Source organism: Rhinatrema bivittatum, chromosome 2, assembly GCF_901001135.1.
Source record: "Rhinatrema bivittatum chromosome 2, aRhiBiv1.1, whole genome shotgun sequence".
Taxonomy (NCBI): domain Eukaryota; kingdom Metazoa; phylum Chordata; class Amphibia; order Gymnophiona; family Rhinatrematidae; genus Rhinatrema; species Rhinatrema bivittatum.
The window spans coordinates 823618793-823645384 of record NC_042616.1 but is presented as its reverse complement, the minus strand read 5'-3'; the positions used below and the strand labels follow the sequence as shown (position 1 = coordinate 823645384).

General features: G+C 50.4%; 1 protein-coding gene across 1 annotated transcript in view; it reads right to left on the bottom strand.

Moving 5' to 3' along the window:
• The window catches only part of LOC115085845 (vacuolar protein sorting-associated protein 28 homolog), a 72299-nt gene that overhangs the window by 12184 nt on the left and 33523 nt on the right, over positions 1–26592 (bottom strand). The window contains exons 7-9 of the mRNA XM_029592347.1: positions 15526–15627; positions 15189–15242; positions 6665–6756 (exon numbers count right to left, since the gene is read on the bottom strand). Of these exons, the coding sequence (XP_029448207.1) occupies positions 6665–6756; positions 15189–15242; positions 15526–15627 (248 nt within the window). The remainder of the gene's footprint in view (positions 1–6664; positions 6757–15188; positions 15243–15525; positions 15628–26592) is intronic.

Sequence of the window (26592 nt, the reverse complement as noted above, 5' to 3'; positions counted from 1 at the left end):
GAGCTGGTGGGGTCGTTTAGACTCAATAAAAATGGTTCTTGCGCCTCGAATCACATATGTTCTTTCCATGATACCTATTTTCTTTTCCAACGCCTTTTATAAACAATTAGATCGGACCCTTATCAAGTTTTTATGGCACAACAAGACCCCTCGGATCGCCCTTGCTAAATTGAAACGTCAAACTAAATATGGGGGGGTTAACTTTCCGGATTTTTACTTATATCATCAGGCTTATATTTTACAACAAGGTTTTCACTATTTCACCGCGGAGGAATCTCCATTTCCCTCCCCAAGATGGTTAGCTATAGAACAGTCCCTGTTGCCCCCGGCCCCAATGGAATACTTTCCAGGTATACCGCTGCCACCTCGTGCCAGAACTAATCCCATTTTGAGATCTCTCCATCTCGCAATCTCTATATTTGATAAGCTGCGACCACACCACCTCCCTGCTTGGGCTTTCTCTAAATTTGCTCCGCTTTGGCATAACTTACATATTAAAATAGCTGGCCAGACTCTTAACTGGCCTATTTGGCAAACATATGGGATATGGTTTCTTTCTACAATCCTGGACAATGGGCAACTACTCCTGTTTCCTTGTCTCCAGGACCGTAATAGTCTGCCCTCTTCTCAATTTTATGCTTGGGTACAGTTGCGGCATGCTTTAAAAGACATAGATGTCACTGCCCTCATGTCTCAAACTGAGCCTTCTTTGATCTCCTTTTATACGCTTTATGGTGCCAAAGGACACCTAGCTTCCAGAATTTATAAATTCCTTAAGGTAAAGATGCCACTCAGCTCCCTTACAGGACTACAATCCCTTTGGATGTCCACTTTAGACGTTCATTTGGATTCTAGCCAATGGCAAAACTTATGGCAGAAATCTGTTCGGATTTCTTTATCCTCGAGTTTGACTCAAACTTCCTACTTTATTATGAATAGAGCATTATGGACCCCTTGGAAGTTATGCCGGGCGGGACTATTACAGGCTCACACTTGTTGGTCGTGCGGAGGCCCTAATGGCACTCTATCCCACATGCTATTTTACTGCCCACCAGTGCAGCGTTTTTGGACCCAGATCTGGTCCATCATTTCTACTATACTTCCTCTTACCTGCCCTATCTCATACACCTTGGTTATTCTACGTAGCGGAGACCCAGGCCTTACTCTCAGTTCCACTCAAGGCAAACTATTAGATTTTTTGATGCTTACGGCATTACATAATATCACGGCGAATTGGAAGCAGAGCAGCTTACTCTCTGAATATATGTGGTGGAATTCTGTATGTATGTACAGTAAGTATGAGAAGGCTATGGCAATTAAGTTTCGTAGACTTGCGTCATGGTCTCAGGTGTGGAAGCCGCTTGACGAGTATACTGTTTCATTGCATTTGGATGCTGGGTAGCTTGGCTTGCCAATATTACACATGTTCTAACTTTAGTATGAATATTTTCTTTACATGGGTGAATGTAATGCTTTCTTTTCTCTATATTTACTTTCCCTCCTTTTCTTTTTCTTCTCATGCGTTTAATTTTGTTTACGTTTTCGCTTCTCATTTCCTTTGTACAAGAAAGGTATATATTGTTTTTCCTACGTATGTAAAGTGCACTTACTGTATTGATCTGATTGTACTCACGCTATTGCTTTGTTTGCACTTGTTATCTTTTTCAATAAAAATTATTTAAACAAAAAAAAAAAAAAAAAATTGAGATGAAGGCAGCAGTCCAGCAGCAAGAGGGGGGCTTCCCAGTCTTTTGCATCGAGTGTCACATGTATGATTTTTTACCCACCGGTGAGAAGTTGTACATATGCATGCGATGCAAAGAGCTCCTGGCTCTCAGAGAACGAGTCCGATCTCTGGAAGCTAGAGTGGCAGACCTGGAGGAGCTGAGGCAGACAGAGAGGTATATAGATGAGACCTTCAGGGACATAGTAGTCAAGTCCCAACTTCAAACTGGCAGCCCTGGTGCTGCCTTGGAGGAAGGTGGTCTCATGATGGGAGAGCACCAACCAGGTGCAGCAGGAAAGGATCCTGTAGCAAGGACCTGCTCTCCAGGTGATGCATTGTCCTTTCACACTGAGGATATCTCCCCAATGCCTACTGCCCAGGAGGGAAGGGTTAGGTCGGCCGTCATAGTTGGTGATTCGATTATTAGGAATGTAGATAGCTGGGTGGCTGGTGGGCGTGAGGATCGCCTGGTAACATGCCTACCTGGTGCGAAGGTGGCGGACCTCACGCGTCACCTAGATAGGATTTTAGATAGTGCTGGGGAGGAGCCGGCTGTCATGGTACATGTGGGCACCAACGACATAGGAAAATGTGGAAGGGAGGTTCTGGAAGCCAAATTTAGGCTCTTAGGCAGAAAGCTTAAATCCAGAGCTCTTCCGACTTGGGATCCCAACGTGAGAGGAGCGTCCTCTGTACCGGTCTTAAATGTGCGAAAGCCCAAGGGACTAGCTCCAGCGTAGATTCCATATACCCAAGAACCTGCAAATAATCCCACACCACTGGGGTGGAGAGTGAGAGCAGTCACCATACCTGGGACATCAACCTGTCCATACAATCGAGGGGCAAAGAGACTTTGCCTGTCAACGTATCAAACCGAGCCCCCAGGAATTCTATCACCTGAGTGGGAATCAGCTGGCTCTTGGCGTAGTTGACAACCCAGCCCAGAAACTGCAGATGACACACAACCGCATGGACCGCCGCCCAGCAGAGTTGCTCCGATTTAGCTTGAATAAGTCAATCGCCCAGGTAGGGGATGCACCAGAATTCCTTCCCGATGTAAGCTCGCCGCTACCCCCACCAGCATCTTGGTAAATACGCGAGGAGCAGTCGCCAGGCCAAATGGTAGGGCACAGAACTGATAATGCTGCTCCAGAATCATGAATCTGAGAAACCACTGATGGTGTTCCTGGATTCCTATGTGAAGATATGCCTCCATCAGATCCAAAGCCGCCAAAAAAACCTCTCTTTTGTGGACCGCCACAATGACAGACCGCAACGTTTCCATACGAAAACAAGGCACTCGCAAGGCCTTGTTGACCTGCTTGAGGTCCAAAAATCGGTCTAAAGGTCCCATCCCTCTTTGGTACCACAAAATAAATGGAGTAACAACTGGTCCAGTGTTTTGACGGAGGAACCGACGTAATGGCTCCCAGAGCCTTCAACCAACTCAGAATCTGAAGGACCACCTGTTGCTTGCGCAGTGGCCCGCAAGGGGACATCAGGAAAAGATCCTGGAGGGGACGAGCAAAATCTAAAGCATAACCGTGACTAATATCTAACACTCACTGATCGGAAGTAATTTTGACCCATTCCTCATAAAAGTGGGACAGCCAACCTCCGATGTTCGGTATGGAGGAATGGGTCGGTGTCCCTTCATTGTGCCGGCTTGCTATTGTGTGCGAAGGCATGGGTCCCGGCTCGCTGAGGCCACCTGCCTCGAAAGGAAGACTATCAAGACTGTGCTCTGGAGGCTGATTGCCGAGGGGCATATCCCGAAGCCTCCAGACTTGATCGAAAATGACGCTGTCCCCTGAAATGGCCTCGGTAGTTACCAGGAGTGCGGGCCGCCCTGGGCTTGTCCTCTGGCAGCTTATACACCTTGTTGTCACCCAGGGCCTTGATAAGTTGTTCTAGCTCATCACCAAACAACAACTTACCCCGAAAAGGGAAGGAGCTGAGTTGGGACTTAGAAGAGGCATCCGCGGACCAGTTCCAGAGCCACAGCAGGCGACGCGCAGATACCGAAGACATAGTATGGGCCGAAGTCCAAAGGAGATCATAAAGGGCATCTGCCATATAGGCGACAGTCGATTCCATATGGGCCGCCTGCTCAGCCACCCAGTGGGGAGATCTTGGGCCATCAACATTTGCTGAACCCATCGAAGCAAAGCCCGCTGCATAAGGCTACTACATACAGCCACTCGTATTCCCAAGGCGGAGACTTCAAATATACGCTTAAGCAACTCTTCCAACTTCCTATCCTGCAGATCTTTAAGCGCAGTGCCCCCTGTCACCGGAATAGTAGTGTGCTTAGCTATGGCCGTGACTGCGGAGTCCACTTTGGGAACCTTAAGGAGGTCTAGTGTCTCAACAGGGAGTGGGAATAACTTTTCCATGGCTCTGGTAACCCTCAAGGAAGCCTCCGGGGTCTCCCACTCCCGTGACACAATCTGTGAAAGCTTCGGGTGAAAAGGGAACGTCTGTGGTGGAGCGCGAAGCCCCGCTAACGCTGCATCCCCCGTAGACAAATCCGACGATTCCTGAGATAGGAGGAGTTCCAGCTCCTGCAGCACATGCAAAATCAAATGGTCCAATTCTTCCCTATGGAACAGACATAGGATCTGTGGGTCGTCATCCTCCACCTGGGTGACGCTGTCTCCCTTATCATCCAGAGCAAGGTTGAAAGGATCCTGACAACCCGGATCCCCTGGGTCCACTGGATCAGGCAACCCGTCAGGCAACCTACTCCCCCCAGACCTTCGGGATCTTTGGTGGGAGAGGAGGCTGGACAACCCATTCAGACTGCCTCCAAATAAGCTTTATGCAGCAATAAAATAAATTTAGAGGTAAAAGATTGCTGTCGCTTTAAGGCCCCCCCCCCCCCGAGGCCTTACCCGGAGGAGGAGCTGGCTCGGCTGGCAAACCGCACGGTCTGTGCGGCGGGGACAGTGGGGGAGGGAGATCCCCTCCCTCCTCTGAGTAGTCAGCATCCCCCTCTGAGGCAGACAAAATGGCCGCCGCTCCCACGCTAATCGGGAACGAGCCAGGCCCCTGCCCCCCCTGCCTCGTGTTCCATTCGTGACCGACTGCGCCGCGAAATGGCCACCCCGTGCAGAATCGCCGCGCTGCGAAGGACCCTCGCCCCTGGGGAGGCACCGGGAGCAAAGGCCTTCGCGGGAGAGCCGGAGCCCCGGCTCTCCACAGGAGCTGCACGCCGTCCCCCCTAGGCATGGTCAGCAGCCGGGTGGAAAACTCCACCCCTCCTGGAGAGAGTGCTGGCAGGCACGGCTGAGAAGGCAGGCGCAAGCCGAAAGAAAAAGGAAAAGGGATTATTTATTTATTTTTAAACGAAAACTCAGCCCATGGGGGACGGCGCTTGGAGGGGGGGAGGGGGTGTCAGAGGAATGGAACGTCTCTGAGGGAGGGGGAGAGTGACCGGCCCACCGGTAAATCCTCCCCCTCTTCTCACCGGGCTAGACCTAAACACACTCCGGGAAATAGAGACAGGACTATGCCCTGCCGTGCCTGCCTATGCTGGCTGCTTCAGCAAATTACACAATAGAAAAAGTCAGAAAACAAACTTGCTTTTGAACTATTTTTTTTTTTTTTTAATGATCCAGTCAAAGGCTCTGAAGATATATTATAGGTAATATACAAAAGTCTCTTCCTTTACTTTTTTTTTTTGGTGGTCAAACCTGGTGGGGCACAGCCCCAAGGAAAACAGAGATCAGGACCGCAGGTTATGCCTCTCAATCTGCTGGAGTCAGAGAAAATACCGAGGGATCGCAGGTGGCACCCCGGGTTATGTGGGTGGTGCTTTTCAGTTTTCTCTCTGACTCCATCTGCTGAAAGGGAGGCATAACCCAGCAGTCTGGACTGATCCTGGTACGTACAGGGAATATTAAATTGCAAACCAAAATCCTAAATCCTGACAGAAACCACCAGACTCAAGGAAAGCACCTCTTCCACCTGCTGGAGACAGAAGAATACTGACACCTCAGGGGTATACGACAGAGTCCACAAAAATGTCTCTGTCTCCATCTGCTGGAGGGGAGGTAAAACCCAGGAGTCTGGGCTGATCCGGGTACGTACAGGAAACAAGCAATTCCTATAACCCAGCTCCAGAGAATGAGGGAGAGAGACAGACTTACTGAGCACCTGCTATAAACAGCCCCAGAGAGGGAGAGACAGACCTGCTACCAAGCAATTCCTATAACCCAGCTCCAGAGAATGAGGGAGAGAGACAGACTTACTGAGCACCTGCTATAAACAGCCCCAGAGAGGGAGAGACAGACCTGCTACCAGGCAATTCCTATAACCCAGCTCCAGAGAATGAGGGAGAGAGACAGACTGAGCACCTGCTATAAACAGCCCCAGAGAGGGAGAGACAGACCTGCTACCAGGCAATTCCTATAACCCAGCTCCAGAGAATGAGGGAGAGAGACAGACTTACTGAGCACCTGCTATAAACAGCCCCAGAGAGGGAGAGACAGACCTGCTACCAAGCAATTCCTATAACCCAGCTCCAGAGAATGAGGGAGAGAGAGACTTGCTACTGAAGGTCTCCTGTAAACCAGTCCCACAGAGACACACACATGGTGCTGAGCTCAGGCTATAAATCAGTCCAAGAGTGCAATCATAAATCATAGAGAGAGCAAAGTAGGAAGGCGGGAGACAGACTGGCAAAGAAGCTGAGGACTGAGGGAGGGAGAGAGACACACACACACTGCCGAGTGCCTTCTATAAGCCAGTCAGAGTGGTGAGACAGACACTGCGGAGCTTCTACTCTAAACCAGCTCCAAAGAGTGACTAAGAAACAGAGACATAGTCGCGCTGCTGAACGTCTGCTATAAACCAGTCCTACAGAGCGAGAGCTTCCATGCACCTCTCCCGCCCCGGCCTCCGCGCAGCATTGCAATCTCCCGCAGTTCAACTCACCACACGTTGACTTTTTCTCTGCCTTCGAAGTCGGGGGGCAGGTGGCTCATCCGGTTCATGGTCTCCATCAGCTCCCGCAGGTCTGGTTGGATCTGTGAATACAGGCCCAATATTGTACAAGAATACAGACTCATCACACGAGTGCACGTGGACTCCGTTTGCACAGCACTTGGGATAGAAAGGGAGTGGAGTACCCGCTAGTGGTGAGAGCAGCGGGCCGAGAACCAGGTAAGCCAGAGGTCAAATCCACTTCACCCTTCATTGCTTAGACTGTGAGCTCTCTGGGGAAAGGAAATACCTGCAGTACCTGAATGTAATCAGACTATAAATCAACATACATAAATGCAGCCTCCTGGCATTTGGAACTTTCTGGGGAAAACCAATTCGCTTACCGATTGCACCTTTATCTGAATTGTGCAACCTCTCTTTGTCCTAAAGGGCAGCTCCTGACTCTCCACTTATGCCAGCTCTCTTCAGTAGCATTTCAAGTGTCTGCAAGTGTGGAATATAAGCCAAATAATGAAATAGTCTCCGCTTGGAGGGACTGCAGGTGGCACACGGAGTGATGAAGCAGTGGCAGTAAAACTCTCTCTGTCTCCATCTGCTGGCAGGGATGCATAAACCCAGGAGTCTGGACTGATCTGGGTGTGTACAGAGAGATGTGGAATATAAGCTAAATATAAGCTAAATAATAAAATAGTCCCAAAGTGTAGACTATTTGACAATAGAAATCCAGCAAGATGCAGGATGCAAAGCAGCAAGGTTTTACTAATGGAAGATCAATTTCCTTGCTGGGGTGATGAAAGGTTTAGGTCAAGGGTGAGTGCTGGATGTGGTATACTTGGTTTTTGGCCCAGGAGGTTCTTATATAAAACTTGAGCAGCCTATGAAGGGGCCCCCATAGGGTTGAACTGGGTTAGACACTTGAATGACAGATAACAGAAGGCAGGAGTAAATGGGAGGTTATCAGAAAAGCGCCTGAAGGATTGGTCGGGGCCGAGTTCTGGTCAATATTTCCAAGTGCTATTGCAGCGGAGTTAGCAGGGAAAAGGTTTGCTTTTCTGCATAGGATACCAGGATCTGCAACAGAGTGGATGTACCAGATAGAGTATATAAAAGGAAGAGTGACCTGAGAAAGCTTGAGGCTTGGTCAAGTGTAGTCAGGACTCCCAGCAGATCTTGCCTTGACCTTGGAGTTAACCCAACAGACTACCAGGATTCAGCAGCAGAAGTTCACAGTTCCCCAAAGTTGGTCCCCTAGGTCTTGGGAGACTAGAGATGGCATTTTGGAGTTTCTCTCTCTATTTACCGTGACCAGACTTCCGATACAATGGCTTCAATTATCCACAAGGGACAAAACACAAAGCCAGAAGGATAGGTCCCTGCCCCGCCAAAAATAAAAGTGGAAGAAAAACACCTCACAATGATAGGAAAGTAGATATGCAGTTAAAATATAGAGAAACAAAAAAGCTCAGACAAGATCAAAAAGTGGGCAAAGGGCTTCCTGAAGCAGGCGGTCTATACATTAGAGATGCTGCATCCCCAGGCACCATTGTGATAACACACACACAGAGCATTGTCCCGTGTATTTACACAACGTCCCACAGAATAAATCCATGTTACCGCACCAGGACTCCAATATTGAGATCTGGCAAAATACGTTCTCCAAGATAGAAACAAAGTCAGAGAGACAAAAAGATCAAAAAATGTCCAAGACCACCCATGGGCTCCAACCTCATCCCTAAGATTCGTCTATTACTGAGACTGCACCTGGCACAAAAGAGACCTCAATGAGCAGCTCATCTAAGACACCCACATGTCCTCACCCCATCCCTACGTGTCATCTGTTACTGAGACCGCACTAGTACAGAAGAGATCTCAATGAGCAGCTCATCTGAGACACCCACGTGTCCTCACCCCTTCCCTACGTGTCATCTGTTACCGAGACCGCACTAGTACAGAAGAGATCTCAATGAGCAGCTCATCTGAGACAGCCACGTGTCCTCACCCCTTCCCTACGTGTCATCTGTTACCGAGACCGCACTAGTATAGAACATCTCAATGAGCAGCTCATCTGAGACACCCACGTGTCCTCACCCCTTCCCTACGTGTCATCTGTTACTGAGACCGCACTAGTACAGAAGAGATCTCAATGAGCAGCTCATCTGAGACACCCACGTGTCCTCACCCCTTCCCTACGTGTCATCTGTTACTGAGACCGCACTAGTACAGAAGAGATCTCAATGAGCAGCTCATCTGAGACACCCACATGCCCTCAGCCCATCCCTATGGCTCTCGTCTGTTACTGAGACCGCACTAGATCAGAAGAGGTCCCAAAACGTGACTTATCCGAGATCACCAGAGAATGGGAAATCAAAGGAAAATTAGTTTCTTACCTGATAATTTTCGTTCCTGTAGTACCAAGGATCAGTCCAGGACACCTGGGTTGTGACTCCGCACCAGTAGATGGAGACAGACTAAAACTTGTGGGCGGAGCCATATATAAGCCCCTGTGCCAGTCACAGCCCCTCAGTCATACGTAATGTCAAAGTAGAAAAATCCAAAAGCCAACATAGCTAACCATAGAAACTTACTAAGTAAACGAAAATAATTCCAACACCCCTACAGGAAAAACAGACTCTCCAACCGGGAGAGCAAACAAAACAAGGGTTCAGCGTATTAAAAAACAACAATGAGCGGACTCTCCGTTACTAAAGCGCCACACTGCGGGCGGGATCCTGGACTGATCCTTGGTACTACAGGAACGAAAATTATCAGGTAAGAAACTAATTTTCCTTTCCCTGTACGTACCAGGATCAGTCCAGGACACCTGGGATGTACCAGAGCTAAGTTATCGAGGGTGGGAAGCAGAGAGTCCCGCTCGGAGTACCCTCTCTCCAAATCCCCCAGCATCAGTAGCTTGAACATCCAAACGGTAATGTTTAATGAAGGTATGCAACGATTTCCAGGTAGCCGCCCTGCAAATCTCTTGAGGCGACACCTGAGAAGATTCCGCCCAAGACGCAGCATGAGACCTCGTTGAATGAGCTCGAAGACCCACTGGCGGTGTTTTACCGCGCATAATGTACGCGGAACCAATGGCCTCCTTGAGCCAACGGGCGATTGTCGTGCGGGACGCCGCAGAACCTTTCTTCGGACCCGACGTCACCACAAACAGATGATCCGTTAATCGAAAAGAATTTGTGACCTCTAGATAGCGAAGAAGAGACCTCCGCACATCTAGTTTTCTCAAATCCCTCAACTTCGGGTCGGAAGATTCCCCAACCGCGAAAGCGGGAAGTTCAACCGATTGATTCAAATGAAAAGGTGATACGACCTTAGGCAAGAAAGAGGGAACGGTCCGCAAGGAAACCCCTGAATCGGAAAAGCGCAAGAAGGGCTCTCTGCAGGATAGAGCTTGCAACTCAGAAACCCGGCGAGCAGACGCAATGGCTACCAGGAATACAATCTTTAACGTGAGATCTTTGATCGTAGAACGCTTCAGAGGCTCAAAAGGAGCTGAGCATAAGGACGAGAGCACCCAGTTGAGGTTCCAAGAAGGACAAGGGAGCCGCAAAGGAGGACGGAGGTGTTTCGCCCCCCGAAGGAAACGGGAGATATCCGGGTGGAGAGCCAGGGAGACTCCCCGAATCTTACCACGCAAACAACCAAGCGCCGCGACTTGGACCCGTAGGGAACTGCACGCTAAGCCCTTGGCCAGCCCAGCCTGGAGAAAAACCAAAATATCGGGAATAGCAGCGGAAGTGGGATTAAGACCCCGCTCCACGCACCATTCCTCAAAGACTACCCAGACTCGAACATAAGCCAGAGACGTAGACTGCTTCCTGGATCTCAGCAGCGTGGCAACTACCGCGTCCGAGTAACCTTTTTGCTTCAACCGATACCTCTCAAAAGCCATGCCGCGAGACAGAAGTGATCCGCATCCTCCAAACAGACGGGGCCCTGACGAAGGAGCCCCGGAAACCCCTGTAGACGAAGGGGTGCCACCACCGACAGCTGGACCAGGTCCGCAAACCACGGACGGCGCGGCCACTCCGGCGCCACCATGATCACGTCGGACGGGTGCAATTCTATGCGCCGCAGTATCTTGCCGATCATGGGCCACGGTGGGAACACATACAGTAGCACCTCCGCCGGCCAGGGAAGTGCTAACGCGTCGACCCCTTCTGCTCCTCTTTCTCGGCGTCGACTGAAAAATCTCGGAGCCTTTGAGTTGTTCCACGTGGCCATCAGGTCCATGTGGGGCATTCCCCAAGTCCTGCAAATGAGAAGAAACGCTTCTTCCACTAGCTCCCACTCTCCGGGATCCAGGTGGTGTCGGCTGAGGAAGTCCGCCTGGACATTGTCGGCTCCTGCTATGTGAGACGCAGCAAGATCGCTGAGATGCCGCTCTGCCCAGGCCATCAAGGAACGCGCTTCCTCCGCTACATGAGGGCTTTTCGTCCCACCCTGGCGATTGATGTAAGTCACGGTGGTAGCGTTGTCCGAGAATACTCGGATCGCCTTTCCTCGTACAAGGGGTAGAAAAGCTTGCAATGCCAGACGGACCGCCCTGAACTCTAGGCGGTTGATAGACCACCGGGTCTGATCTTCTGACCACAGACCCTGAACCAATTTCCCTTGGCAAACTGCACCCCAACCGGAAAGACTGGCATCCGTGGTCACCACTGTCCAGTTGGGAAGAAGAAGAGATACTCCACAGGAGAGATGTTTGAGATCCAGCCACCAGCCCAGGCTGGAGCGCACTTGATTCTCGAGAGGCAGTGGAAGATAATATTCCTCTGAAATCGGTTTCCAGCGGGACAACAATGAAGACTGCAGTGGCCGCAGATGAGCGAACGCCCAAGGGACTAACGCCAGCGTGGAGGCCATAGATCCGAGAACTGTCAGGTAATCGCAGACTCGCGGACGGTGCTGAGACAAAAGACGTTGCACCTGAGACTGTAGTTTGCATATCCGATCCTGAGAGAGAATCACTCTGCCCCGTTTTGTGTCGAAAACGGCTCCAAGGTACTCCAAGGACTGAGTGGGTTCCAGATGACTCTTGTTGTAGTTGACCACCCAGCCCAGAGACTGCAAGAATTGTAGCACCCTGGCTACCGCTTGCCGACACAGGCTCTCTGACTTCGCCCGAATCAGCCAATCGTCGAGGTAAGGGTGAACCAGGAGGCCTTCCCGACGTAAGTGCGCCGCCACCACCACCACCACTTTCGTGAATGTCCGAAGCGCTGTCGCCAGGCCGAACGGAAGAGCCCGGAACTGGAAGTGTCTTCCCAGAATGCAAAACCGCAGGAACCGCTGGAACGTTGGTTGGATGCCCACTTGAAGGTATGCTTCTGTGAGATCTAGTGACGCAAGGAATTCGCCTGGCCGCACTGACACGATCACCGAACGAATGGTTTCCATCTTGAAGTGAGGGACCCGAAGGCATCTGTTGACTCCTTTCAGATCCAGTATGGGTCGGAAAGTGCCGTCCTTCTTGGGAACTATGAAGTAAATGGAGTACCAGCCTTTGCCGTACTGATCGGCCGGAACTGGAGAGATGGCCCCCAAGCTTTCTAGTCTTCAGATGGTGTCTAGCACCGCCGCCTTCTTCTTGGGATCCTTGCAAGGCGAGACCAGGAACTTGTCCGCTGGGATGCGAGCAAAATCTAACTCGTAGCCGTGTCTTATCACGTCGAGGACCCACTGATCCGACGTCATGCTGGCCCATTCCTCGAGAAATAAGGATAGACGCGCCCCCACGTTTGGAACAGCGTGCTGAGGGCGCAACGAGGGATGGACCGGCCGAACTTCATTGCGAAGGCTTGGAACCCGCACCCGACGGGGCCCCTCCTTGCCTGCCAAAGCGTTTGCCCCGAAAGGACTGCTGCCAGTGAGTGTTTCGAGAAGAGGCCGGCCTATACGAGGGTCCGGTGGATCTTTGCGGCCTAGACTTCCGGGGACCCCGGAAACGGGCTCTGCCGGAAAACGAAGAGCGCGACCGGGTCCTATCCTCTGGCAGCCTAAACGCTAGGTTCTCACCCAGGGAAACCATCAAGTCATCTAACTCCTTTCCAAACAGCAATTTCCCTTTGAAGGGCAATGCTCCGAGGTGAGCCTTGGACAAACCATCCGCCGCCCAGTTGCGCAGCCAAAGGAGACGGCGTGCCGACACCGCTGCCACCATGGACCTAGCTGAAGTGCGTAAAAGATCATGGAGCGCATCGGCCCCATATGCGATAGCTGCTTCCAACCTGTCTGCTTGGGAAGCCTCCTCCGGAGAGAGACCCGCATTCGCCTGCAGTACCTGGGCCCAGCGCAGACTAGCTCGCATAGCGAAGTTCGTGCAAATGGCGGCCCGCACTCCCAGGGCGGAAACCTCAAAAATCTTTTTGAGCTGTACCTCCAACTTTCGGTCTTGAATATCCCGGAGGGCCGTCGCTCCCGTGACAGGAATGGTAGACCTCTTCGTGACAGCGGACACCGCCGAATCCACCTTTGGGAGTCGGAGGAGCTCCAGCGCCTCCTCCGGTAAAGGATAGAGTTTATCCATGGCTTTGCTGACTTTCAAACCTAACTCCGGAGTATCCCATTCCTTGAAAAGGATATCCGTGGACGAGAAATGAAAAGGGAAGGCAACCGCCGGTCCTGTGAGGCCGAGCAGAACAGGATCCATATTCGCCTCCTGGCAGACCACCACCGGAGGAGCTTCAATTCCCAATTCTTGGAGAATGGCCGGGATGAGAGGTGCCAGCTCCTCTCTGCGGAATAGCTGCACCACCTTGGGGTCGTCCCCTTCTGCAGCCTGTGCAGGTTTCTCTGCAATGGGCTGTGCAGTACCATCCACTGCTGCCTTCCCGGCCCCCGTCAGGGGCTCCTCGGAGGACTCCGTATCATCCCCAGGGGAATCCTCTGGATCCGATTCTTGCGGCACCCCCCTGGGAGGCCGCTTCCCCCGGGACGCACCGTGGGCGATCTCCGCGCCCTTCCTGGCTTTCTTTTTCCGTAGAGGGGACCCGTGGTCGGCCGCACGCGAGCCATTCCCCCGGATGCGACTGCTACGCTTGTATCTGAGGACTTTGCGCAGTAACAGCGCAAAATCCTCAGAAAATTCACCAGAATCCGAAGAATCACTCTCGGAAGCCCCCCGGGCCCGAAGCCCCTCCGAGGGAACCTCCCCCGCTGTGACACGCTGCGGGGAAAGCGCGGGAGGAAAGGAAGAGGCCCCCACCGTTTCCCGCGAAATTTCCCGGCCGGTGGCCAAGATGGCCGCCACTCCCGCACTAACCGGGAAAAGATCCTGAGGCCTGTCAGCGGAGCTACCACCGCGCGACGGCGAACGCGCGACCCGGGAACGAGCCCCCCGCGGCGCTACCGAGGGTCCCTCATCACCCGGGACGCAGGCCGAACAAAGGCTGTCCCTTGAGAGACGCGCGCGCGCAGAGCCGCAGGCCCTGCACAGGGCGCGCGCAGAGCCGCAGGCCCTGCACTGTGCAGCACGCGGCATGCCGGCGAGAACGCGGGAAGAAAAAAAAAACGGGGCCGTGGCGAAAAAATTACCACAGGCAGAAAAAAATTCAAAATAAGCAAACGGCGCAATTCGGCGACCTCCCCCCTGCCAACGACGCCCCCCCACCGACTAAAACGGAGCTGCGACGCCAGGCAACAGAGAGCCGCAAAAACAAAAGTAAAACTTTTTTTTTTAATAAAAAAATCGCTGTCCCTGGTTCTGAAAAGCCCTTATTCCTGCAGGGGTGAGTGAACCAGGCTCCCTGGTGTCACCCCTGACGCTGCCACTAGCTCAGCCGGGTCCTCAACTCTGGCAGCGGCCTCAACCGGGGGAGGGTAGTCCCCTCAGGACCTCTCAACTCCCCTGGGAGGCAGGGCAACCGGGAAAGAATTAAAAAGAAAACCCAATTTAGTTAAAAACAATCAGACCTAAACAAAAACTAAGTCAAAATCAAACCTGACAAACAACCAGAATCAGGTCAGGCAGGGCTGTGACTGGACCTGCACCATCTACTGGAGACAGAGTAAGACTGAGGGGCTGTGACTGGCACAGGGGCTTATATATGGCTCCGCCCACAAGTTTTAGTCTGTCTCCATCTACTGGTGCGGAGTCACAACCCAGGTGTCCTGGACTGATCCTGGTACGTACAGGGAATAGCAGTTAGTTCAGGTCAGAAGAATGAATGAATCATCACTCTAGCACTATTCTATTTATATGATGGAAAACTCATACCTATTGCTCCTATTGCCAGGTCACCTTTCTAACTTGTCAACATTATCTGTATCTTCTGTTTCTTAACCAGCTTGCACACCTATCATGGCCACACACCCTATTCTTAAGCATCTCCTCCGCTCAGAGCACAGCGGTGCCATTTTTACCAACCTTATTAAGAGGAGAGAATTAAAAAGAAAAGCCAGAGATGAAATGAGATGTTTCTCCTAACTAGTGCCATGTTTTGGCAGCACTATACGTAAAACTATACATAAAGGAAGGCCTCGGAGCCTCTCTGACCTCATCCATGGCGCGAATCTCCAGACGCAGCTTATCCATCACTGTAATAAAGAGCTGGAAGACAAGAAGCACAGCAGAAAAGAAACTTTACAAAAAGGCATTGTTCCTTGCATTGGTTCAGTATGTACACGGATGCTGGAATATCTGTCAGGGCTGGAACCCAATATGCATGCATAGTGCTCTTCTGCTTGCACACGTACACATACATATGAGCGTGTGAATATATCCCTGACAGTCACCAGGCTAAATGTGGCAGGGGGTGTCCCACTGTACCACCAGGCCACAGTCAGACAGAAGTTTCATGTTATATGGCTAGGCCACATCACCGGCCACTTACAGAAACAATGTCAGCGATGCAGCGGTTGAGGTTCCCCTTATCATCCTTGATGGTGATGGGTCGATCTTCCTTGATCCGCTCCATGGCCAGAGGGCAGTCCAGCTGCAGGGAGACATGAACCAAAAGAAAAGCTATGGAGATCCTCATGTATGAAAGTTATTCCCCCCTGAGCTAAGATCATGGAGGGTGTACATATTCAGGTTCTGGCCAGTGAACTAAAAAAAAGAGGCACAATTCCAGCTTAGGTAAGCTTAACGCTGGGTCAGATGAAGGTGCACAGAGGAATCTGGATGAAAGCTCAGGGACACAGGGTAACTGCTTTAGTTGATGTACCACAAAATTTGCTGCTGCCATAAGACTGAAGAACAAATTAAGTACATGCTAATTATTTAAGCAAGGGATAATGAGCTTCTAAGTTCATATCCCTAATGTATTTTAGTGCATTAACTCTCTCATGGCCATACAGTTGTGAGAAAATTAATGACAGTGGGGCAGGATAGTGATGGGGGAAGAGGCTATTGTGCCAGCTCTGCATTAACAGGGAAACCAGGCATTGAACCTATAGATTCTCAATAGGAGTTACAAAGCATTTTAAATAAACTTGCTTTGGAGACACATGATGAGGTTATCAAGACTTTGATTAAAAAGAATGCAGAACTCAAGAGCTCAGTAAAGCAGCAGGAAGATGAAAACTTCAGGTACAGATTGAAAACTCGTGTTCGCCACTGGCTGAGGTCCAGGAGAGTGACACAGCACGAAATCAATCTGACCTCTTTGGCAACTCCTCCAACTCAAAAAGACCATCTAGATTCTGATTACTCCCTGGCCTTCAGAGCACAAGCAGCCTGCATAGACCCCCCTAACACCCCTGCTGCTCCTCCTCCTCCAACTCAATAAGACCGCCCATAGCTCCTGCAAGCCTGCCTTGTTCCTCCACAGGCAGGGGCAGTGCTTACCTCCTGCTGGCTTGCTCACTATTGTTAAAATCAAGTCCGTTCTGCATCTCCTCACGCTTTGTCCATAAGCAGGTCAACGTGTGAGGCAGCACTGAGCCGGCATCATTTTGACAGTGATAGGCAAGACAGCATGAGATGGCTCGGGGAAGTCCTGGGCTCTACGGATGTGCGAGAGTTAGACAGCCTCATTATAGACAGCCCAAGTATGGATTGCAAATTACAGGGAGATGAACGAGGCAGAGGTGGGAAGAGAAGCAAAGGTTACAGTGTACGTGCACAACACCTCTCTCTCCAGGGCTAAACGCCCCAAAAACATTAGGAAAATTGGTTCTTGCCTGCTAATTTTCGTTCCTGTAGTACCACGGATCAGTCCAGACTCCTGGGTTTTGCCGCTCCCTCCAGCAGATGGAGACAGAGAAGTTTTTGACTGACACTGACCTATACCTCGAGGTGCCACCTCTGTCAGTCCATCAGTATTACACTGTATCCAAGCATAATGAATAAAAACAGCACAAGCTATTAACAATTTTACCCCCTCATGAGCAGAGGGAGGAGAAACCCTGCCCACACTCGAACCCGAAGTGGGAGCAGAACTGGTTACAACTTTGAAAACTAGTCTGCAGAGAAAAAACAAAGAAGTACTGAATGAGCAGACTCTTCGTTACCCTAATTCTGAAATGGGCAGGACTCTGGACTGATCTGTGGTACTACAGGAATGAAAATTAGCAGGTAAGAACCGATTTTCTTTTCCTTTACGTACCCAGATCAGTCCAGACGCCTGGGATGTACCAAAGCTTCCCTACGTGGGGTGGACACTTGAGAGTTCTGCTTGAAGCACACCTTGTCCAAACCCCCCCGAATCCGGGTCCTGGACATCCAACCGATAATGTCTGGCAAAAGTGTGCAAAGACTTCTATGTAACCGCCCGACGAATCTCTTGCGGCAAAACTTGCTGACACTCAGCCCATGAAGTCGACTGCGACTGGGTAGAATGCGTCCGAAGACTGACCAGAACCGGATGGCCTTGAACCAAGTACGTCGAATCAATAGCCTCTTTCAACCAGCGGGCGATAGTAGCCCTAGCTGCCTTATGCCCACTTCTGGGGCCACTCCACAGCACAAAAAGATGGTCCAACAGGCAGAAGCCATTTGTAACTTCCAAGTAACGTAACAGAACCCGCCGTACGTCCAAGTTCCTCAGGTCCCTAGACTGGATCAGAGAGGTCCAAGTCTGGAAAGGGAGGGAGTTCAACCGACTGATTCAAACGAAAGGAGGATACCAGCTTTGGGAGAAAGGAGAGAACTGTCCTCAAGGAGACTTCTGTATCTGAAGGGCAGAGCGTGAAATTGAAAATGATCCCCCAGGATTGTAAACCTCAGGTACTTCTGGTGGTCTGCCCGGATTCCGATGTGCAAGTACACCTTGGTCAGATCCAGCAAAGCTAGGATTTCCCCCTTTGTGCACTGAAGCAATTACCGACCATAGGGTCTCCATTCGGAAGAGAGGGACACGGAGAGACCTGTTGACCCTCTTCAAATAGAGTATAGGCTGGAACGTGTCTTTTCTTGGGCACCATGAAGTAAATGGAATAGCGGCCTTTTCGTCGTTCCGTCAGAGGAACTGGCACAATAGCTACAAGCTCGTGAAGACGTTGCAACGGTGTCTCGCACTGCAAGACACTTCGCCTCGTACGAGCATGGGGAAACGAGAAAGTGTTCCCAAAGGGCAGAGCAAAATCTAAAGCGTAGCCGTGTCTTATAATATTAAGGACCCACTGGTCCGAAGTTAATTTGGTCCACTCCTCGTAAAAACAGAGCCTACCTGCCCCCCTACTACTAGAACAGAGGAGTGAACCTCATTGGGAGGACTTACTCCTCCTGTACTTTGGGAGGTACCATATCTGCCAAGGCGCTGGCCCCAAAAGGACTGGGTCCAGGACTGTTGCCTGCCGGAATTCTGCCTAGACAAGGAGCCAGATGATCTAGAAGACCAAAACCTCCAATTCCCAAGGAAATGTGAGCGAGGGGGGGGGGGGGGGGGGGGGGGAAGGAGCCCCTCGCCTTGGGCCTATCCTCCAGCAGCCGATGGACCTTGTTCTCCCCAAGAGATTGAATCATGTCTTCTAAGCCCTTCCCAAAGAGCAATTTGCCCTTGAACGGCAAAGAACCCAGTTGAGCCTTAGAGCGGTGGTTCTCAACCTTTCTAATGCCGTGACCCCGAAATACAGTTCCTCATGTTGCGGTGACCCCTCGCCCCGCCCTCGCCCCGCGAGGGCAGGGCGAGGTTATGGATGGGGTTGGATTTTAGTGCATACTTTATTATGACATTTATAAACAGAACCACCATTCCTCATAAAACAATAAAATCAAGAAACATAAAGCATCAGTTATAATAGTAAAACCATACTAATAAAAGAATTATTTTAAAATTACTGATAAATAGAATTTCTATTAATTAAAATCATATACATTTTTATAATTTCCCAAACACCAATAATATTTCAAAACAGCACATATATCAAATAACACCCAATAATTAAAACTAATAAGGATTTTAAAAAGCCCCTGCTGTCCATACGTGGGAGCTCTTGATTTCCAGTCACCCTGATATTGTCCAGGATTAGGAGGTTATCCTCTCTCTCTCATACATACACTCACATGTCCATTCTCTCTCACACATACACTGTCACATACATACACATTCATGCTCTTATACCCACCATAACCTCTCGCTCTCACAGACACTGATACACTCTCAGGGTGTAAGACACTCTCTTCCCCCCCCCCCCCCACACTCTTACTCCCCTGGATTTTCTCATACACACTCATGCTCTCACTCTTACTGGCTCCTCACAACCTCAGAGCCTCTCAGATAAAACTCTATGCAGCAGAAATAATGCTGAATGTTGAGAATTGTGTTATGCAGACTAATCTGGAAAATGCACTAATTTCTACATGAGTCATAATGAATCGGTCCTCAGCTGCAGGCATCAATTGATTATCCTGGCTCCCTTTGTGTTTGCCAAATACAGTTCATGTGTAACAGAAATCTTAATTCTCCACCAGATCAAGCTGATTTCACATCCCACTTCATACTTTGTCACCTCCAGCTGAGTCAAACAATTAATCTAATTACTGCCACTGCTGCCACGTGGCTATTGGGGAGGCGCTGATTGCTGCTATTGGCACTGAAGCCCATTCTGCTGCCTCCTCTGTGCAGGCCCCGTGGGTTTCCACTTCCTCCATGTTGATCTCTTACATTGTGAGATCCGCCATAGAGAAAGTGCTACTCTTGCACATTCCCAAAGATTACATGTGCCAATCAGTAAAAAAGTAATTTATTTTTTTTTACATCTGCTTCCCTTTCTAATTTTTTGCCATTTCCTTTTATATTGCCTTTTTTTCTATTTCTTTTCTCTCCACCTGTCTTCTTCCCTCAAACACACAGTCAGGTTCTCATTCTCACATGCATTTCTCTCTCACACACACATACACAGGCTCTCACTAGCACAGGCTGTCTGAGTCTCACACACAGGCTCTCTCTCACACCCCCACATGCTGCCTTGCTCAAGCACAGGCTCTCACTCTTACATGCTGTCTCTTTCACACACACAGAGGCTCTCACATGCTGTCTCTGCAAACACACACAGTCTCTCAACTCATCTCATACTCGCACACACCTCTCTCTCACCTCTGGGCCTCTTCTTTACGGGTTTCCACAGGATGGGCTCTGCAGCGGCCCTAGTCTTCCCGGCCCCGCTGCTCCTCTGCTGCACGCGGCTGAAGCGCCTCTTCTACCCACGCGGCTGACGCGCCTCCTCCTTCCTCCCCGTGCAGCTCCGGCAACATTTGTCTTCCGGGGCAGGGCGGGCAGGAAGGAAGTAGGAGGAGCACCTGCAGTGGCTGATACACCTCCTTCCTGCCTGCGCGGCTCCAGCAACATACGTCACTGCGACGCGCTAGCTTTTTGGGCCATGTCTCTTCCCTTTTGGGGTTGGAGGAGGCAGGTCGCCAGCTTCGCCCCGCCTCCCTGCAGCAGCCGCGGCGCCGCGGACCGGCAAAAAACCCCAACGGCCCGGTACTGGTCCGCGGACCGGTGGTTGGGGACCTGCTTTAGGCGACCCCTGCGTTTTGGTCGTTCGACCCCCGCCGGGGTCGCGACCCACAGGTTGAGAACCGCTGCCTTAGAGGAAACATCCGCTGACCAGTTCCTCAGCCAGAGGAATCTGCAGGCAGAGACAGCCGAAACCATAGACCAGGCCGACGTTCGTAGCAGATCGTAGAGTGCATCCGTGCGAACTGTAAGCCACCGCAGCCTCCAGCCATCCAGCCTGAATGGCTTCCTCCTCCGAGACATACCCCCTCTGCAATTGCTGCACCCAGCGAATACCTGCCCTCAGGGTGAAACTGCTACACATGGCAGCGTGCACCGCAAGCGCCGACACCTCAAATATCTTCTTATGCTGTACCTCCAGCTTCTGATCTTGGAGATCCTTTAGGGCTGTGGTCTTCTTGGTGACGGCTGATACCGCCACATCCACCTTGGGAACCCTGAGGAGGTCCAGCGCTTCTTCTGGCAGAGGATACAGCTTATCCATCGCTCTACTGACCTTCAAACCTAAATCTGGAGTGCCCCACTCACGAAACAGGTTAGTGACGGAGAGATGAAAAGAGAAGGACTGGGTCGGACCACGGAGACCCACCATGACTGGATCACCAGCTCCCATCTGAAAGTCCTCCTGAGGGGTCTCAATGCCCAATTCCTCCAGAACTGCGGGAATATGCAGACCCAGCTCGCCCTTACGGAACAGGTGGACCACCTTAGGTTCATCCTCTTCAACCAGAGACTCCGCCACCTGTGGACAGTGGTCCTGCAAATCGTGGTCCTACTCCCTGCGGCGGTTTGCCCCTCGGGTCATCCAGCTCCGAAACTTCAGAGGAGGAGTCCTCCGCAGATCAAGATGGTGCAGTCCTCAGAGGGCGCTTAGCCTTCGTGACCCCTTCGCCCTCTGGAAGCCTGGGCCACTTTGGCCAGCTTCTGAACAGACCAGGAGAGAGAACTTCTACCAGAATGCCTCCTAGCTGTCATTCTGGCTTTGAAAGCCTTGTGAGGCAACAAAACAAATTCAGATGAAAATGAAGAGGAGTCTCAATCCCCTTCGGGGCCCTCCTCCGCCAAAACCTCCATCAACCCGCCCCCCCTCCCCCGGAGGCAGCCTATGGCGGGGGATAAGGGAAGAGGGGAAATCCCCTCCTCCCCCCCACGGTTCGCATGGCAGCCCGAAAGGCAGACAACATGGCTTCCATTCCCACGCTGAGCGGGAACGGATCTAGAGAGAGAAGGCTGCTGCGCCCGACTGAGCCTCCCAGGCTCACAGCGCGTCCTCAGACTACCACCCCCAGCGGCTCCTGAGGTGCCCTCCCCCCCGGGGAGGCAACCGGAACAGACCATCAAGTAGCATCAAAAAGCTAGTGAACTACCAAGTGACCGGCGAGGCTATGGGGAGAAAAAAAGGCATAGACAACAGCAACACAGCGTCGGAGGGAACGGAGAATCAGACCCAGACAGCTGAGCAAAAAAAGGCTTTTACTTTTTTTTTCCAAACCTGGCTCCAACGGAACACTGGGTCCTGTTCCCTTCAGGGTGAGTGAAGTGGGCTCCCCAGTATCACCCCGAATGCTGTCAGCAGGGTCCCTGACCCCCAGCTCCACACAGCCTCAAATACCAGGGAGGATGGTCCCACCAGGACCTGCCAACCCCCTGGGAGGCTCAGAGTTCTTTTCTGTCTTGTATCTGTATACTTAAAAGTTTTTTGTTTTTTTTAAACTGTCACAGACAGTAGGATTTTGCACCTCCATCATCTGCTGGAGACAGAAAAATACTGATGGACTGTAGGTGGCACCTCAAGGTATAGGGCAGCTCAGTCAAAACTTGTGTCTCCATCTGCTGGAAGGGAAGCAAAACCCAGAAGTCTGGACTGATCTGGGTACATACAGGGAAAAAGCATTTGCTAAACACTGTAGGACACAGAGTTAACATAAGGAAAGCACTGCCAGCCATCTGGGGTCATTTATTACATTTAGAATCAGGCCATCGCCAGGTTAAGCAACACCCTGGGAAGTATCGAGAATGGATGGGGGGCCTCCCCCTCTCATAATGCAGCTGGACAGCAGGGAACCCCCCTCAGTGCCACAGCCACACACTAGCACCTGCATAAGGACTTAAAGGAGCTCCTACAGCTCTATAGCAGCAGCACGAAGCCCCAAATAAGACGCACTGGCACCCATCTTACCTGCCCCTTCAGACAGCCCTACCTACAACATTATAAACTATTTAAAGATAAATATAAGAACATGCCATACTGGGTCAGACCAAGGGTCCATCAAGCCCAGCATCCTGTTTCCAACAGTGGCCAATCCAGGCCATAAGAACCTGGCAAGTACCCAAAAACTAAGTCTATCCCATGCAACTGATGCCAGTAATAGCAGTGTCTATTTTTTAAGTCAACGTGATTAATAGCAGGTAATGAATTTCTCCAAACCTTTTTTAAACCCAGCTACACTAACGGCACTAACCACATCCTTTAGCTATGAATTCCAGAGTTTAACTATGCGCTGAGTGAAAAAGAATTTTCTCCGATTAGTTTTAAATGTGCTACATGCTAACTTCATGGAGTGCCCCCTAGTCCTTCTATTATCCGAAAGAGTAAATAACCGATTCACATCTACCCGTTCTAGACCTCTCATGATCTTAAAGACTCTATCATATCCCCCCTCAGTCGTCTCTTCTCCAAGCTGAACAGCCCTAACAACCTCTTTAGTCTTTCCTCATAGGGGAGCTGTTCCATCCCCTTTATCATTTTGGTTGCCCTTCTCTGTACCTTCTCCATCACAACTATATCCTTTTTGAGATGCGGTGACCAGAATTGTACACAGTATTCAAGGTGTGGTCTCACCATGGAGCGATACAGAGGCATTATGACATTTTCCGTTTTATTCACCATTCCCTTTCTAATAATTCCCAACATTCTGCTTTTTTGACTGCCGCAGCACACTGAGCCGACGATTACTATGACGCCTAGATCTCTTTCCTGGGTGGTAGCTGTCACCGCAAAGATTTTCTTCAGATGGACCTCAAGCTTCCTGTCCTGCAAGTCCTTCAAAGCCACCGCCCCGGCTACTGGAATCATCTTCTTAGTTACAGCTGAAATGGAGGCATCTACTTTTGGGACTCTTAAGAGCTCCAAAAAGTCCTTGGGCAAAGGATACAACTTATCCACAGCCCGGCCCACCTTCAGGCCAGTCACTGGAGTGTCCTACTCCCGGACCATCAACTGCTTAACTGATTTGTGAAAAGGAAAGTCTTCACTGGGCCCCATAAGCCAGCCATAACCGGGTCCACATTCTCCTGATCGGACTCCTTTTCCGGAAGCTTGATCCCCAATTCCTCCAAGACATGAGGGATCAGGGGCCTCAACTCTTCTGTACGGAAGAGCTGTCTCACCTTCGGATCACCATCTACTGATGGACTGTCCTTGTCCTCTCTGAAATCCTGCTCCCCCAGGGAAGGAGCCAACTGAGGAGTTCCTGAACCAACCTGGACGCAATCAAATTCCCCTGAAACTTTGTTCCCTGCAGCACATGGCTCAGATTCCCCAAAGCTTGCCGAACCCTGGTAGCTCCCAGCCTTCCTGCGATCCTGGATGTCTTCTTAGGCCTATGCCCAGCAGAAAACTCACGCTTGGCCCCACACTGCCCACGGACCTCCGGGCCATATAAGCCTTGTGCATTGAAAGCACAAAGTCTGCAGAAAAAGATGCAGAACTATCAGATTCCTCCCCAGGAGGTCGTCTGCTGCTTCTGCCTGACTCCCCTGAGGCCTCCGGGCCTGCACGGAACTTCTGTCAGCCGGGGATAATGAGGGAAGGAAATACCCCTCCCCCACCACAGCTTCAGTGGAATCGGCAAAAGTGGCCAAGATGGCCACTGTCCCTGCACTAACGGGAAAAGGATCCGGGTCCTCCCACACCTCATGAACAAGCACCGCTGATTCACCCGTGGACATGCCTGAACCACCCTCTCCCTCCGGGAGGCAGCGGGAGCAGCAGCCACTGCGCGCAAGTCGTGTAAGCGCGAATCACCACAGCCGACACTTTGCGCTGCGCGACACGGCTTCAAATCGCCGCCCGCAGGGAAAATCCGCCAACAAAGGAGAGGAGCACAGGGCAGACAACTGTGCTCAATGTACCCAACAGAAGGCAGAGCCTTTCTTCGGCAAGGCCTTGTAACTGCCTCCTTCCTTTGACTTTTTTTTTTTTTTTTTTTTAACTTTAAGTGAAGAAAGAGAACATAAAAGGCACTTTCCTGCTCTGGAGATGGGCAGCAAGCTCTTTCAATCCTCCTGGGGCAGAGGGAGCTGGATCCACCAGCTTTCTGCCCCCGGCTACCTGGGACCAAGCAAGTAAAGGTCCTCAACCCCCTGCTCGTCCACCTCAAGACCAGGAGGGATAGCCCCACCAGGGCTTGCCAACCTCTTGAGAGGAATCAGCAAACTTATCCTTTTTTTTTTTTTTTTTTAATTTAGACGAGACTGCAGGTATGCACATCCACCATCTGCTGGAGACAGAGAAATACGGAGGGACTGCAGGAGGCAGGCTAGGTTACATGATAGTGTCAGTAAACCTCTCTCTGTCTCCATCTGCTGGAAGGGAGGCATAAACCCAGGAGTCTGGACTGATCTGGGTATGTACAGGGAATGAGAGGGTTTTTTCCTAAATTTATTGAATTATTCATAAATTTAGACAGCAATCAAGCTAATCTTAAAAAAAAAAAAAAAAAAGAAAAAAAAAAAAGGGTCATAAATGATATAGAAAACAAAAGAAATGTAAGGCTAGGATAAACCCAGTATCCACCTTAATTATGAAGAAATCTGGGAGAACCAAGGGTTACAAATGAGCACAAGCAACTAGGAAAAAAAGGAAAAAGAAATAAAGGGAGACAAGAGAGTATTATATTACCATGATAGGATTAGGAAGCACTGTCAGTTGTCATATGCGAATCAAGGAAAATCCGCAGTTGAGACGGCTCAAAGAAAACATACCGAACATTATTCAACTTCAATCCACATTTACAGGGCTATCGAATAGTGATCCGAGCACCCGACTGTCTAACCTCTTGACACATTGCTAGAAACGTCTTCCTACGTTGTTGGGTAGATCTCGTGATATCAGGATATATTCAGATCTTCTGGCCGTAGTATAACTTATCCCTATTATGCAGAAAAAGTCTTCGTATTGAGTCCCGATCAGTGGAAAAAACAAAGTAAATTCCCAAGAAATTCCACTTGACCTTCCCCCGAAGTTTCCTGTAAGGCTGAAAGATCAACATTTCCAGGAATCTGCGACTGAATAACTGAGGATTTTCTTTCTTCTCAGTAGAGGAAAAATATATCTTAGAGATAGGTGGAAATTGCAAAACATCCAGTAACTATTTTTTAAACTGATCACGTGGAGATATTAAATTTACATGAGGAAAATGTAAAACTCTTAGATTTAAATATGTAAGAGAGTTTTCCATATTCTCCATTTCTCTTGAAGTAGCCTGATCTCCCTGAACCAAACCACTCTGGATAGATTGCAGTCCAAATCATTCATCTTAGAAATAATGGATCCATAAGTCGAATACGTTGCTGTGTATCAGTCATAATTAGTGTTGATATTGATGTTTCAAGAGAAATTAAAAAGTGTTCCCACACAGTGTCCAAAGAAATAACCTGTGGTTTAACCAGTTTCAGCCTTGAAACAGTGCTTACCGCCCCTTCCCGACAGGATTCTGAAGCCCTAAAAAAGGGAATCTGCCGGTTCTTCTCGCCCAACAGGAGTAGAAGTCGAGGCACAAAGGCCTAGGTGACTTGCTTCATCTGCTTTAATCTGCAGCAACGGCGGCTGGGACAGAGAACCTGTAGTGCCACCAGACGCAGAGCCCACGACGGAGGCTCCGGGATCTGCCTCAGTGGCCGCCATCTCTTCCAGCAGCATCGGTCGTGGTGGCAGACCCAGAGCTAGGTCGTGGAATGGGGGAGAAGGAGTCATGGGAGCCACGGGGCTCAATG